Here is a 16467-nt window from a genome sequence, read left to right as displayed (position 1 = left end):
AGCATCATACTGTCTTTGTTAGACTGATGATGAGAAGATGAATTAAAGCCTGGAGAAATAAGGAGTAATTTCATAACAATGGCATGTCAAAATTAAGTTTTCTTTCCACCCAACTACTGAGATGCTAAGTACCCAAATACGTTTTTTTCACTGATTAGGACCTGGCTGCTTATCAGAGCTCAGAGTCAAACAATTAATGTCCGTTTGCCTGCATGTTGGAGAAGCAAGCACTTCCTTGGTTTGTCCATTTTATTTAGGTCATGATACTCTACAGTTATTTATGAGCACTCTTAATTGCTTTGATTAAATTATTGACAAGCTTGAAGTGATGGGTCTACACCACCCTTTCAGACCTGGAGCCTAAGGGCATGTGTCTGTGGGTGGAGTGCAGAGACCTTCTGCCGTCCTGCTCATTCCAGAGGCTGGCCACAATTTGGAGCAGATGAGCATGGCAGTCTGGCATGCAGCTTGCATCTAGCAGGGCTCACTGGGTTCAGCTCAGCACTAGCCAAAGGCTTCTGGACCAGAGCTGCTATACATGTAGGGTCATGGTGTCACTGCCTGCCACCACTGCTAACTATAGCTGCAAATTCTGTGGCACAGGGACTACTTTATTATGATGGGTTTGTAACAAAATCCTTACTAAAGCATCTCAGTCTGATGAAGACCTCTAGAATTGAGCAAATAATAGCATTACCTGAAAAATTTAGTTGGTGCAATAGTTAGAAATGCCAGATAAGCATTTTATTTTAAGCACTGCAAGTGAAATCGGATCTAGAGAGGCACATACTCAAAACACCATGCAAAGCAAAGCCTTCTGGAAGTGTTGCAGTTAGCCAACTCCTAAAGCATCTCTTACGGTGAAGCCACTTCTATCTAGCAATTACTTGGGGAACCTGGCTGTGAGGGACAAATCCAGGAATTTTGGTCACTCTTCCTGAATTACTTCTGCATATTATCTCTCTGATATTATCTGGTATAGAACATAGGTGTAATCTTGGCAGTCAGCCCCATGCTCACGAAGTGTCCCAGCCATTTGTCTCAAGACTTAAGCTTCTTAATGCTGCACACTTTTCCAGGCAGAATCTCCTCCCCACTGTAACCAGGACCAGGCCTCAGGAGTGAAGCTTAAGAGTCCCTATCCAGAGGGGTTCCCATCTAACACCATGCAGAAGTAGAAGAGATGCCCCAGAGACTGAGCTTAGGTTGGGATTTTGATGTCCTGGTCTCTTCTCCCAGTGAAAGCACAACAGATAATCACTTGATGGCAAGTTCTGGAAATACCAGAGTCAGACTTTAGAGAGCCCACAGAGACAGCAAATTCCAGATCTGGAGGACAGGAATAGAAACACAAGTTATTCTTATGCTGTGGTGATGGTTTTGTGGTTTCTATGGCAGCAGTTCCTCAAACCAATGTATTTGATCAACCAAACTATGTGAAGCCACAGATGAATTAGAAATGAGTGCAGATGCTGCAAGAACAATTATCTACAACTCAGTCTGTGAAGTTGGGTGTAGTAGTCACAGCTGCTTCCAAGACAGCCACAGATAAATCTCAAATGTAGCACTAAGTCCAAACCCCCACAAGAAATGCAAAGGCCATGAGAACCGAGGTACAGTCAGAAGACTGAATATATTGAACTGAGAATACTTTAAAGCCTCAGATGAGGAAAGAACTTACTTAAGTCCATCTTTTCTCAGAAGTCCATGAACTTAATTGTAATTAATTCTTCTAAGTTCTCCATTATTTTAATGACTCAGAAGCCTGCTCACAGCTAAGCAAATTGGTTAATGCTTAAGTTCAGGCCTTCTGAAACCAAATGAGCTCTATTCTGAGGTAGGTAGGACTTCCTGATGTTCAGATGGTTCTGGGAAGACTCTGTAGACTTACAGACAGTCTGAACTCAACAGACTTCCACATCAATATCAGAGACAGGGAAGGGAAAATGAGTGTGAAGTGTCAGAGGTAGACTCACTGAATTGCTGATGTTGGGAGGCACATCTAGAGATTGTCTAATCCAACCCCTTGGTCAGGGCAGGATCAGCTGGAGCAGACTGTTGACGACTGTGTGTACCTGGGTTTTCACTGTTTCCATGGATGGGGACCCTATCACCAGCACATGTTGAGTTTCTCATCAACCAACACCCCCAAGTCCTTCCCCTCAGGGCTGCTCTCAATCCCTTCTCAGTCCAGCCTGTATTTGTGCTTGGCATTGCCTCTCTGCAGGTGCAGGACCTTGCTCTTGGCCTTGTTGAACTTCATGAGACTTGCAAAGGCCCACCTCTCAAGCTCATGAAAGTTCCTCTGGATGGGTCCCTTCCCTCCAGTGTGTCAGCTGAACCACACTGCTGGGTGTGGTCAGTGAATATCCTGAGGGTGCCCTCAATCCCACTGTCCACATTGCTGACAAAGATGTTACACAGCACTGGTCCCAACCCTGGCACCTGGGGACACCATTTGTCACTGGCCACCCCTTGGATATTGAGCCATTGACCACAACTCTTTGAGTGCAACCATCCAGCCAATTCCTTATCCAGAGTGTTCCATCCATCAAATCTATGTCTCTCCAGTTAGAGACAAGGATGTTGCACAGGACAATGTGAGTCCAGGTAGACAATGTTAGTCATATGAAAGCTAACAGGTTTTTTGCCCAAATCCATCACTTTCACTGATGTACCTTCTATAAGCAGTGTTGCTATGTAATTGGAAATAACTGAAAATTAATTTAACATTGCACATAGCTGTGGAGATTGAGAGACTGAGAGGCACAATAAACAGCTAACTAGTGGAAACAGAGAAGATACCACAGGCAAGTCTGTATTTAAGAATGAGAGTGGAAACATGAGTTGTTTTAACACTGTTCATGCCTCCTCTGGTAAATTACTGTAGGGATTCTAGTATCAGTAGCCTGACTCTGCACTCATAGAGCATTAGGAAGCAGCTAAGATCACAGAGGAATTAATTAAACCCATTATAGACAGTTTTTTATTCCCCTTTCTCCAAACAAACCTTAATTTTCTGAAAATTCACATCCTGTTTTTGTCACCTGCAAGGCTATGCTGCTTGGTTTCTACACTTTTTTCCCCATAAGTAGTCTTGTAGAGCAGAAAAGATTGAGGTAAGTGTTTTCCAGTCTCAGGATGAAAGCCTTAGTAACAATAAATCAGCATAGTTGTGCCACCTTACAGTTGCTGACTCCTGGAGTGTCAGAGGACCACCTCTTGCTCAAAAAAATCAGCATCCCTGGGTCATTCACCTGCACCAGTGATGGGATGTTTCATAATGCATCTTTATCCTGCCAGGAAGAATGGTTTTATCCCAGAAAACTCATGTCAGTAGTTCTGCACAACTCCAGTCCAAATTTGGCTTAGTCTCTTTATTTACAGGTGTAAACTGTAAATATTTATTTACAGATGTAAAGATAGAAAATGTTAAGCATGATTTTCTCTTCATTAAATGACTGGTGATTTAGTATATGTTCATGAAAAGTATGGAACTGAAGTGGGATTGATATTTTTCTTAGCTAATAAAAATACTAAACAATGTTATAAGAGCAATCAAATAAATTAATCACAGGTCCTAACACACTCTGGCACATTTTGTAGTAGACATAAATGAAAACACTCTGAGCTCTCCAACATGACATATTGTTAAAGGCATATTGCTTCTTGAATATAGGACATTTGTTTGTCATTTTATGCTAAAATAAATGTACTTTAACTTTTCTTTCTCTTTGCCCCATGGGAAGCATCTTCCAAGGATAACATCAGCATCTCAGCCGCACAGCACGTGCTTCTGCTTTCCCTCTGTGGGAAGCCAGGAGTGTTAATCATCGTTAAATCAGTGTTGCCCATATACAAAAGTTCTTTTTAAGGAAGCACTTGTCAGTCATCCAGCCATGGGGGCAGAGGGCGGAAAACTGTTGATTTTAGACTTAAGGCAGTGGACAGTTGTATCCTGGGCTGTAATGATGGATTCTTTGGTTTCTGGGGCCTTTTACAGCAATTTAGAAGAGTAACTGATTTATATTTTGTGCCAGGTAACACAAAAAGAGGCTTCACTCCTCACATAGAGCTCCCACAGAGACAAATATCATGAGGTGAAATAATTTTCTTGAATTTGGACCAAATGTACTCTTCATTGCAAGTAGTTTGCACTGAGAACAGTTACATAACCCAAACAGAAAAGTCATGCCTATGGATGTTTATCCATCATTTTCAGTGCAGCTAGGGAATTGCATGGTATTTTACATCCTTTACAGAAAAAAATTGGTGGAAGGATCTCAGTGACTTATTGATTTCACATCTGATCCTGCATTTCTTGTTCACCTAAAACCCTTTTAGCACAGGGAGTTTCAAATATATAAAAAATATAAAATGTAATGTTCATATCAACAAAGGAAAATTGGGTTCTTTTTTCCCTTCCTTCCTTCCTTCCTTCCTTCCTTCCTTTTCACACTAGATTATGTTGAAATGTAACCAAATCAACAACTTCTAAACTATAAAACAACCCCAGAACAATTGCAGGATTTGGTGATTTCTTTTTCTCTGCAATTTTGGGATAGTGTGGCAAATCTGCATTTTTTTATCAACAGAGATTTTCAAAATTCTGAGTTGAATGAATAATGTCATGTGTTTGCAAGTATCAATAATCTAAGCCATCTGCAAAGGAATGGTTTTGCAAAGGCATCTCTTTTGGGACACTGTGGATTTTGTCACTGCTTGAGGTTTTGGCAAACCATCAATATCACTATAATTTTCTCCTATGAAGTATAGTTTTTGACTGAGATACTTTTTTTTTCCTTAGCTAGCTAAAGTTTAAAAATATTGCATGTCTAATTTGGCAAATTCAAAAGTTAGGCTTTCTCTGAATTACATACAAGATGCCAGTAATTCAGAAAGATATATTGCAAGTTATCAGAGAAATAAAGAAACTTAAAAAAAATAAAAATTGAATGCTCACTGTTTCAACTAGCCAACATATTATTTGTATTTGGTCTGAAAGGAAGACTAGGGAACTTCAGGAAGAGAAATAACATCTTTAAGTACAGGTTCATTACAAATCTTTATTTTCACACTTGCAAAAAGCATAATGCTATTGCTAGTAGCGACAGTGTATTATTTAAGTGTATGACATCTACCCCCTCCAAAAAAGGCTCAGATGTGAGAACCACCAGAAATTCTCTATCCAAGACAAGCAAGGTTGTCACTTCCTAATTATTTGATTCATAATTGAAATCTCTGTTTCAAACGAGGAAGATGATCTGTATTAAGCCTTGCTCTAAGCAAAGGAGCATTCTGCTGCTAGCAGACTTTGTACAGATAAACACAGTCCTCAAATAATTCAGAATGCTAATTACTAATAGGGGAAGTACACCTCCCTTTTGTATAAGCAGTCATTTCACAGACTGACATGGCATACAATTATTTTGTTATACAAATCGGCTTTGATGGGTGTGTCACTCTTCAGGGTTCTGTACAAGACAGCAAGAGATCTAAGCCATCATGGAAAAATCAGCTTTGCTAAGGGTTTGTAATGACACAGTTAAAACCCAACGGAAGGTGCCTAACTTTGTGACATCCCTTTAGTCTAAGGAATTATTTGCTCTCTGACCTCGCCTGGAAAAAGGTTTATTTCTCCCACTCTCGTTATAAAAAATATAATGATTTGAGTTTTGTGGAAGTAAGTCAGGTTTAAGAGATTTTAGGACTGAAAGGTGAAGGGCTATGTGGAAAACATAGCATACTTCGTTTTGAACTGCAGATGCTAATAGATTCCATGCTAACAGCTGTGGCATTTCAGCAGTAAAGCAAAACTAGTGATTCCAGGACTGGCTAAGACATTGTGGCACCCAAGCCAGAATATACATTTTTACATTTTCAGTATCTTTTCTGTCCTCCCCCACTGATGTCTTTGACAGGAGACAGTAGACTCTGTCCCTTGTACATGTGGTCTTCTTTGTCCCCCTCTACAAATCTGCTGCATGCAGGTCTCTCACCTAAGACAACAAAAATCAGTTTCTGAGTATTACACTTAGCCTTCAGATGTGTGAGTGTAACTTCTACTGACATGCACAGTCTCTCTACAAGTATTGGGACACTAATCTTAGGCCCCAAGTGACAGTTCCGTTTAATCAACAAAGGCTAGAAGTGATGTAGTCTCCAAGGGGAGGAGCAAAAAACAACAACTGGTATCAGCTGAGAACAGATGGAAGAATATAAAATAAAAGCCAAAGAGACAAGACATGAGCTCTTGCTTATTGACACCTTCATGGTACAAACTGTCCTCTGTGTTTCCACATTGCAAACAGAAATGTGGCAGAGGACAGAAGTTTTGAAATAGGAGCAGAGCTAGTATGTCTTTCTATCACAAGCTGTAGCTGAAATTCTTCTTCTTCCCCAACACATATTTAGAATTAGAACTGTAATTCAAAATGGCACAACTATGCATCTGCATTAATTATTACAGCGTGCAGATAACCACGTGAGCACAAATGTAAGAGCAACAGTGTCCCAGAGAAAAGGCACAGCAGAGCTTTACACAGCTCCCCAAAGATTATTCTACCAATGATGCACAGCAGGAAACAAAACTGAAATGAAAAGAAAACAGCCCCTTTATCTCTGAAGAAGCTCTTGGTGTGATTGACAACATTTTGGTATTTGTTACAGAAGTCAGCGACAAATTTGGGACCTTGGGTACTGAGGTATTGCCTCTATGACAGCTGTCTCGATATCTTCACAGGCAGACATTCAGAGGCCCATTTACCAGTGAATTACTATGAAAAATGGCAGAATCTGATTCATGTTTAGGATCATAGGGTCATGGGGAAACTCAGGTTGGAAAAAACTTTCTCTTCCAAAGAAGGGGTTGGTGGCTTTTTTGGGAAAATTTGAAGTCAGCTCAGAACCACATATCTTCTCTGACGTTTATAGCCTTTGAAGATTGTTCACAGGTACCCTCTCTCACCAGAAACTGAGGAATTAGGTAAGTCAGCTCTGGAATTGGACATGCTGGATTTTTTGATTGATTTTACTTAGGAAAGTTTGTGAAGCTTAAAGAGAGTTCAAAGTCTTTCATTTCTTGTATGTCTCTGAAGAACTGAATCCTTGCTTGAAACTTAGAGCTAACAAGGTGAGGAAGTTTTTGTGGAAAAGCACCATTATAACTACAAGAGAAAATTATCTTCATTTTTTAAATATTCCAACCATACTTTCTGGACTTTCCTAAACTTCTTGTAGTATTTCTTTTCTTTAGAAGCTCTGGAGGGACTGAGATTTAGTCTGGCTTCCACAAAGAAGGAAACTCAAGGACAAGAGGAAAAGGAGGATATTAGTCATTCAGGCTTTTACCTCAGCCTGTTCCACACACAAGTCTTGTGGATTTGGGCGCTCAGCACCTTTAGAAGGCAGGCTGCTGGAGCAAAAGGCACATCTGAAGGAATTTATGTTGATTTTGAAAGAGCAGACAACAACAAAGGAACCAAATCAGGAAGGAAAAAAAAAAAAAAGAGGCAACTCTGGCCAATATCAGCCACTAAATATAGCCTTTCCCTTACCTCAATGCATCTAATTCTAAGATATCCATTTATGACTCCATCCATTTAGTTGAAAAGGGAAAGACCACACCAGGATAAGCAATGAAGAGTGGTCAAACACATAACTTAATGGCAGTGTATGGAAGCCACTACAAAAAAGCTAGAGGAGAATGAAACATTTTGTGGTGCAGCTGAGTAGCTGATTTCTGTACCCAATCCATCAATATTTTCCAAGCATGAACAGCTTTTCTTGAAATTAAAATAGAAAACACAAATCCCCTTTCCCACAAAAAACCTGACAGTTTAGTAAAAGGATGGAACTAACCAAGTAAATCTGACTGCATAGCATTTTAGGAAAAGGACAGAAATAGCTGCAGCTACTGAAAGTGATATACTGCTTAAATACTTTTATGATTATGCTAAAAGTCAATCTAACTCCTTGAAAGAACTCTTAAATGGTTACTGCTTCCTCAAATAAAAGCTGCTTCATATGTGCTCTCCTTTAAAAGTACGAGTATAGCTGCTTCTAAGTGTCAGATCAGTACTTCTCACTGCCCTTTTGAGACATTTGGAAAAGACATAGCTGACAAAGAGGAAATTAGAAGATCAGGAAATAATCCATAGTAAATCAAAAGACAGTCAATGCAGTAATTTTTTGTTTCTGTTATCGTTAGAGTGGGTGTAGTAAAGCAGAAATCTTTACTTTCCAATAACAATGCAGAGTCCTCCAAATCAGAAAGTAACATTCAGTTTGGTTTATTTGATTGAAACTAATATCTTTAGCCTCTTCCTCCTCCACCCCTCCTCTCCTGAAATGCTGGATGTTTGAGGCTGAGATCCAGACCCCTCAACCAACTTTAATAACCTCTCTTCAGTTCCAGAAGAAAGGAAATGGTTTGTAATACCCTCAAGTCCCTTAGATACACTGATTATTACTTTTGCTTGTGACTTCTGTCTCTGCAGACCAGCTCTAACCCAAAAGCTTTGACATCTGATAGAAGAGCAGTGCTGTACACATGCTAACAGGCCCTGCTGAAAGAAGGGGTACAAAGCTCAGACTCTTATCTACCTGCCCACCTACTGCAAACTCTCAGTTCTCATTTGCCTCACTTGACCAGATATGTTGCTGCAAAGTTTCAGATATTTCTTCAGGTCACTCTGGCTTAGGAAGCTTAGATCAGATGACCATGAAACAGAAACAACATCAGGGGTAGAGATGATCCGTAGTACAAATAATCCTCATAATGAATGGGTAATGTAGATTTTTATTTGTATGTTCAGGGGAAAAAAGACACACTAAGTACATAAAAGCACTTTCTGAAAAAGACAGAAATATTGAGAAATATGATTGATGCTACTCTATCAATCAATGGTACAGGAATGTTCACATACAAGGCCAGCCCCATGCATTGCAGAAATTAATATAGGGTTGAGCACATGTTGAGTCAGATCATCAATAACTGTGAGATACTATTTTTTTAGTTTTGTTTTTGTCACTCCCACCTAAACACAAACCAGCAGTAGCTGAGAGAAGCAGTGTGAACCACTGCTTAAAATTCTCCCAACTACTCTCCCGAGAGAGAGTCGATGTGATTTCCATGTTATTGCTGGAATTCATTCCATCTCTGGATACTGCCAAACCAACCCAACTAGGGATGACTCATCTGCATGGTTTCATAAAGTACTTTCTGAAAGGCATGTGTCTTGCCATTGGAATGCTCTGGATTACACCAAGAATATGTGATGCTCCAGCATGGAGAAAGAGGACATCCCTAACTCTTCCCTACAAAGATATTCCTAATCTGCACTCTGGAGTATTAACTGCATGCTCAGTTTATTTCTCACTATCTAAGGAAAGCATTGAGCATTCATTCCTTTGGTAAATGATATAGCCCTCCCATTTCAGATTTCCTTCTGAGACAACAACTTTTGCTTGCATAGGAAAACAAATGAACAAATTGCCCAATCCCTCATTCTTCCCTGTTTTCCTGCTTCTAACCTTGTGGTAAAGAAATGCATGATGAGCTACAGAGGAAAAAATTTGAGAGTCACAGCTAAAATACTGTCAGCACATACAGCAGAAATTTAAAAACCCAAAGAAGGGCAAATATAAAACACACAGAAGAAAAAAAAATATTCAATAGGAGGTGAGAGTAGCAGCTGTCAGGACTATTTTAGAAAGCAACTGATAGAGGACATGGCAGTACATATGAATTAATGAGTAAGCATGTCTACTTGGCCAATTGTGATTTTACTTTTAATGAATATTAACTTAAATTGAACCCAGTATTTGTAGCACAACACAATGTAGAGCTATGAAATCTACTACTACTTAAATTATATAAATGAGACAATAACTTAATATGACTTTAAGTTGGGTAAGAATTTCATATTTGCACAATACACCACCCCTCACGTTTGAAGACTGAAATCAAATGTTTTGTTGACTGGAGTTAGGCAAAAACACCCTTGCCAGTAGGTTTTTACATCATTGTCTGTCATGGCTGATAGACAACTTTAGGTGAAGCCCTTTGGTTCTGGCAACTTTCAGCATTTCACATTTTCCTATGTAAGATTAAAAACAGCCTCAGAAGGAGGTAAAGAAAGTGAAGAAATTCCATGGTACACATCTGGATAATATATCAGAAAAGACAGGAAAACATTAAGGGTTCTAGCTTCAAGAATTTACCAAATGTGCACAATTGGCACCTGAAATTCTCCCTGCTGTACTCCAGCCAGCTCCTTAGTCGTCCAGAGATGCTTCCCAGATCTATCTCTCCTGAGGTGAAATTTCTTAGAAGTTTCTCAGAAATGCCTTCATAAACCTGTTTATTGATTTGGCTTCTCAGAAATGGTTTGCAAAAGCTCATTGACAGTCACACCTGAAATGAGTTTCTACTTCCTTATGTCTTGCTCTATGAGCCCCAAAAATTGAAAGGCAAAGGGTGTATTAGTCAGCATCTTGTAGGATTTGTTGAGACCACTTTTAATAGAATGTCTTTGGGAAGGAAAATAGAGGTCTATTGGGGAAATACACTCAAAGTACTGTGTTCATCATATCTGGGCAACCTAGCTATAACAGTAAGGTGTGTGTTTGTCTGTAGCTGTTGGGCTGGACTGTTGTAAGGTTTGGTGAAACAAAATTGGGCCTCTCTCTCAGAAGGTCTAGAGAAATAACTGAATCAGGGCTGAACAAGGGAATGTTTCTCTAGAAATATGGTAATAGAAATGATATGGGGCTGACTAATCACACAGTTAGTTTCCACAAACAGAATAACATGATGATAGAACTACAGAGCTGAAATCCAGACTATGAGCTAAGATACTACTCTTTTTTTATTTTCCATCTGAGTCAGTTACAACAAAACCTGTGTTCAAGAGACCAAGTTGAATACTTTTTGCTTCCCCATTTAACCACATGTGGGTATCCCCATCTGATCTGAAGACATGCAGAAGGTGCTCCACATCAAATGCCCTATAATGGTGGTTCAAAGACAGATCCAACTCATAATGGACTTAAAATGCTAAATATCTATGGTCAGTTTGAAAAGAAAATAAATATTTCTGAAAAGAAAATAAATATTCTGCCCATGGGCAGAACTGATGTTCTTTAGCTGAAAGAGGGTGAATCCAGGATACATATGCAAGCACAGTGTCATATATGTGTCTGAAATCACTGGTTTTAAGGTTCCAGCTCTAAAATGGAACATATCCAACAATGTGGGGATTAGACAGAAACTCAGCCATGCCTAATCTCTCGCCACCACTTTGTCCTATGCCTATTTTTCAAATGGAGAGTGTAGCCTATCTCATTGCTTTCAATGCAGTATGTCATACCTCTTCTGTTAAAGTGTATCTAGACAGAACTTTAATGGAACAAACTGCTATGGCTTTTGTCAATCTTCCTCTGTGTACGCAGGAGGGCTACCCTGAATCTGGTCGTTATCTTGCAAAATAAATCTAGTTTAAGGGTTATCCTTCCTAGAAAAGCAATCTCTTCTCTTGGAAGTTTTGTTCAAAACATTAAGCTGCATTTACATCATAGAAGAATGTGAACATGGGATCTGAGCTAAGACCTAAGCAGCCTGAAAGAACACACTGGCTGGCAAATATGATATCCAGGAAAATACAAGTCCTCTTTCAAAGGTAATACACACACACATATATATTTATGTATATAAATCTGTATGGCATATTTGCAGGCCTAAACTTCTTGTGAAGTTGTTTTTCAGTATAGCAAATTAGAAAAATATGTCCAGAATTAAAGGTTACTTAATCGGTTTGAAGCAGCAACTTCAATTCCAGCAACTCCCTCCCACTATGTTACATCTGATAATGTACCCAAGTCCAAACATAAACTTAGTTCAAAAAGATGTTTGGTCCTCAAATGTAAAATGACACTTAGCTTACACAATTAGCCAGGTAATACATATCCTTCTAAGAGAAGTAATTTTTACCACAGAATTATCTGCATTTTACTAATCTCTGATTGTTAAGTTTTACTTGCTGAAACTTTTCCATATGGCTTTTTGAATACTACTGTCCTGTATTTAATTACCACAGAGGGATATTAATGAAGAGGTTTGAAAGTTGGCCCAAGCCCTGTTTCACAATTTGGACAGTTTGATGGAGATAGAACCAGTGAGCAGAACACTTCTGTCAATACCAGGCTGTGCCATTTCACACACAAAAGCAGTGGCAAAAGAAGAGTAAACAGACATACAGAAATAAAACACTCAACTATTTTTGAATTGTCCATAACCTTCTAAGCCAGCATAATTGTAAGGTACCACTGAGTGAAGTGAAGCACTGTTTTGCTGACTTAAAGGACAGTCAAACTGACTGACCTAAAGGAATTGGTGGAGTAGCTCTTGAAATTGAGACCATTTTGATCAAGCTGGAAGTCAGACACATGTCCAAAAATGCAAAGTTTACTACCCAATTTTAAAGGCAAAACATGATATTGAGCAGAACCAAAGCAGGAGTAGGCAGCTTGAATGCAGAAGATGTGAGGAAGTGAATGTGGGTGGGAAAGCATGTGTTACTGCCTGGATGAGGAAGTGGTACACCACAGTTACTTCGTAAGTGTGAGGGATTTATGAACTAAATCTCCTAGGGACTGTTTTAAATAGACAAAGAATGACATGCAGCCCTGACAGGCTTTTGTTTGAGAAGGCTGGTTGCCTTCTAAAAACACTGGACTGTCACTTGTACTTTTACTAAAAATGCCTATTGTTAATCTTAACCTTAACCTGGGGAGATGTACCATGTAGTAAATTGCTTTGTCTAAAGCAGAAAATCAATGGCTTCCTCAGCCTTACCTGACAATGGAACACATATTCTGGTGTGGTTTTCTTGAACTTCATGTTCCACACCAAGGCTACCCCATCAGGCTCATGTGGAGCGTCCTCATTATTGTTGTAAGATGCAACCATCAATTCAGGATACTACAAAGGAAAAGAAGATGCAAATGAAATAACATGGATGATGAAAAACTGACACAAAATAATATCAGACAGAAATAATTTCACTAAATGTGCAATAGCTGGCTTTAATTAAGATACATGCTAGTTCAGTCGTACTATTCTGCTTCATTTTGGTTTTACATTTACTCATCCCTAACAACCTTAAAGGCCCTGATACTTGCTCTCTATCACTTATCTCAGATATCACAAAGGCAATGTTATTTTCTACAGGTAATTCTTAAGAAAAGACAACTAGAAAAATATTTATAAAGGGAATAAAAAGGAAGGAAGAGGGAAAATTCAAAAGCTTGAATAATTTTAATGCATTTGCTTAAATATCTCCTCGGGGTCAAACAGTTCTCTTAATTTATTTTGATAATAAAACACTGTGACCATACGGTTGACTTGCTTTTATTTTGAAATTCACTTTTTTTCAGCATTCCTGAAAACTATTCTTTCTTATTTCATTATGCACTTATGCACAGAATCAACTTGAAAGCTCTTCTTGATGATTCAAATGGCAAATAAAACATTTTTTTCACAGAAGCTCAATTTTGCAAGATGCTGAGGTCATCTTGTAAAGCACAGGGTGACCTTGAATTCCAGTGACTCAGTAAGATTGATGCAATGTGCACTCTAAAATAAGAGCCACACTTTTTTGTATACCCATTATCTACTGTTGTGTAGTTAATATGCAACATCCATATTTATTTGCTTTATTTATATATATGTATCTATATATGCATAATACCATATATGAAAAATCATAATTTCACACTGTCTTTATGACCTTGCATCATTTTAGAACACCATAAAAAGTAACAATTTATCCACAAAACATCAATTACTTTCTGCCTACATGGCAACTTCCAGTTGTCCACTCTCACATGTTTGACACTAGGCACCTCTGGTAACCTCTGTCCTTTCCTCTAAATGTTTGCCTATTTCAAGAGATAAGGCAGTGGAGATTATGGCATGTCTGCAGAAAAGCATGTGGCTTCTGCAGACTGAGTCAGTAGCTCAAGTTCTGCAGGACCCACACTCTCATCTTGCAAATTAGAAATGCTTTCCTACAAATTTTCTCAGTATCTGTAAATTATTGTCACTTTTTGTCTTTCCCAGGTAAATTCCTGCCAAACCATCCATCACTTTAGAGGAGAACAGTGCAGCTGGTAGATTCAAAGGAAGCAGAACAAAGAAACTCCCATTTGGGAGCTGTGAATTTGGTCCAAAGACGCTTTAACAGTAAAAAAATCCCCAAACCATCGCCCTTTCTGTCATTATTATTGGGATCTGAACCTCTGTGCTCTCAAAATCCATTTGTGAGAAATACTGTACACAGCTCTAACTTCTGCAACCAGCAGCTGCTGCTTCCCACATTCTGTACACTTCCATGGATAATGTATCACAGAGCTGATGTTTTTTCTATTCAAGCTCATCACTCCAAATGAGCCTGGACCCCTGTGTGGAAGAATCAGCAACGACACATGGACACCATAGCCTCCATTTTAAGGAAACTCTGACTTGATTGTACCTACATCTCTCCAGACCCTGGCTGTTGGCACAGCTGGTAAGAATGATGTAGCACCCAATCCACTTGCATGGATTTAGAGGATGCAGTAGACCAACCATGTCTTCTCCCTCATCAAGACCTGAAGGACACCTGAGGGTGGATTAATCCCACACCTGAGATACCACCTCCCTGGACAGCTGTGCCAGCCCTGCCCTCAACTGCTCTCATCCATCTCACCCCTCTCCTCTCTCACTCCTGCAACAGCACCTCTGAACTGCAAGCTCAGCTTCTCCTTTGAACCTTTTCATCCATACTGGCCCATGTCCAAGTAAAGAGAGTGTGCAGCAGGCTCTTGACAGCGCATCACGTTTTGGCTGAACAGGCTGGGAACCATTCACATGAGGGGTTGAGCCTGCAATTATGAAGGGGCAGATACGTGGGCCTGCAGTAGCCATGAGCTCTCCTGCCAGCATGACTACAACCAGCTAGGGTGTGTGACCAGGTCCAAAGCATCAATTTTGAAGCACTTTGAGGCTCATTCATGCTCCTGGGAAGTTTAGCGAGTATGGTTCTCAGCACGTCTGGCCATAAACAAACACTGACTCAAATCTTGCTGGTCTATTGGTAGGTTTTGCAATCATTTTATGTATTTGACTGGAAACACAGCTTAAAGCTTACACCTAGCTGGGCAACACCGTTATGGGGCTTTTTGACTCTCAAAAAAACAGAGCTAAGTGCAGTACCCTAAATTCTCACTGCACTGCACACTCCAGTGTTCCACTCAATCTACTTGCACTTACAGAGTTTCAGTCCTTACCAAGTGCCCAAATGTCCTGCAACTGAAAGCAACATAGAAATGGTGCTGTAAGAAACGTCATTCAGGGCTGCTGCCCGAAGGTCAAGAAAAAAAACATCATTAACCCCGAGACCATTATTTTCTTGGATTTAGGTGATTTAAGTAGGCTCCCATGGACAGAGTAAGGTGCTATCATTCTTTGTGTTTACTATCTGTCTGTTGGGCCTTTTCCTGAGATCCTTAAGCACCTTAGCTATTTTCCTGATGCTCTGTGAAAGAATCAAGGGGTTGGAGGGTTAACTTGAGCGGTATGAATGATCCCACATGTTTGAGACTGTATTCTACATGTGACTGGGAACAGAGTAACTTGTTTAATCAATGCATCAATGTTCTTTGTTTGATTAAGCATCTATTTGCCTCCAGGCTGTTTTGCAGCAGCAGTTTTATCACAGAAAATTGAGCAATGTGTTCTGCAGTTCCCATGATTATTCAAGTTATTCTTTGGCACAGTGGACACTATCGTGTCCTGGAGTATGTGTGAGCAGCAGAGCCAGTGGTTAGGTGAAATACCTCTGTCTGGCTCCAGCTCTTGTCTGATGGATACAACTCGAAGTAGGAAAGAGAGGAGGCAACACCATCCTCACAAGCTACTGCAGGGCAGTGTGCAGAAGCCCCCTACACAGAGGAGCCCCTTCTGGGGTGCCAGGGAGCTGAGCATGAGGAGTTAACAAAGAGGAAGGCAGGAGGGGCCACCCTGGAACAAAGAGGTGGGAAGCAGAACATGCCTTCAAGCCCCAGGGGCTGAACAATTACATTTGGCAGTGCTCTTCTGAGGCGGCTTTTTTTCTTGCTGCCCTGGGAATACAGTAAGAGCTGCCTGTTAGGAAAATATCAGATAAGAATTCCATGTAATTTCCAGCCCCTGAACAAGTGAACAACCTAAGATAAGTGTTTCCTCAGGCTTACATTTGATTTCTGTGGAAATCCATATGTGCTTAAAGGCCACCCACATCACAATAGTGCATACCTGTTGCTAGGCTGATATTTTGTATGAAAGCAAAAGTATAAATCCTTCATTTCACACGTGGGGTGCAGGCTGGCTATTACAAGAAGCCTCTCTGCAGCTGGCTCTTTTGCACCACCCAGACCTCCTCAGCC

The 16467-nt window shown here is 40.0% G+C and overlaps 1 protein-coding gene across 4 annotated transcripts in view; it reads right to left on the bottom strand.

Annotated features, from left to right (window-relative positions):
• The window catches only part of DYNC1I1 (dynein cytoplasmic 1 intermediate chain 1), a 166969-nt gene that overhangs the window by 53700 nt on the left and 96802 nt on the right, over positions 1-16467 (bottom strand). For all 4 annotated transcript variants that reach the window (XM_062495086.1, XM_062495102.1, XM_062495094.1 and 1 more), the window contains one exon: positions 12857-12982. In XM_062495086.1, the coding sequence (XP_062351070.1) occupies positions 12857-12982 (126 nt within the window). The remainder of the gene's footprint in view (positions 1-12856; positions 12983-16467) is intronic.

This window comes from Cinclus cinclus, chromosome 1 (genome assembly GCF_963662255.1).
Source record: "Cinclus cinclus chromosome 1, bCinCin1.1, whole genome shotgun sequence".
Taxonomy (NCBI): domain Eukaryota; kingdom Metazoa; phylum Chordata; class Aves; order Passeriformes; family Cinclidae; genus Cinclus; species Cinclus cinclus.
This window is presented reverse-complemented; position numbering and strand designations above follow the sequence as displayed.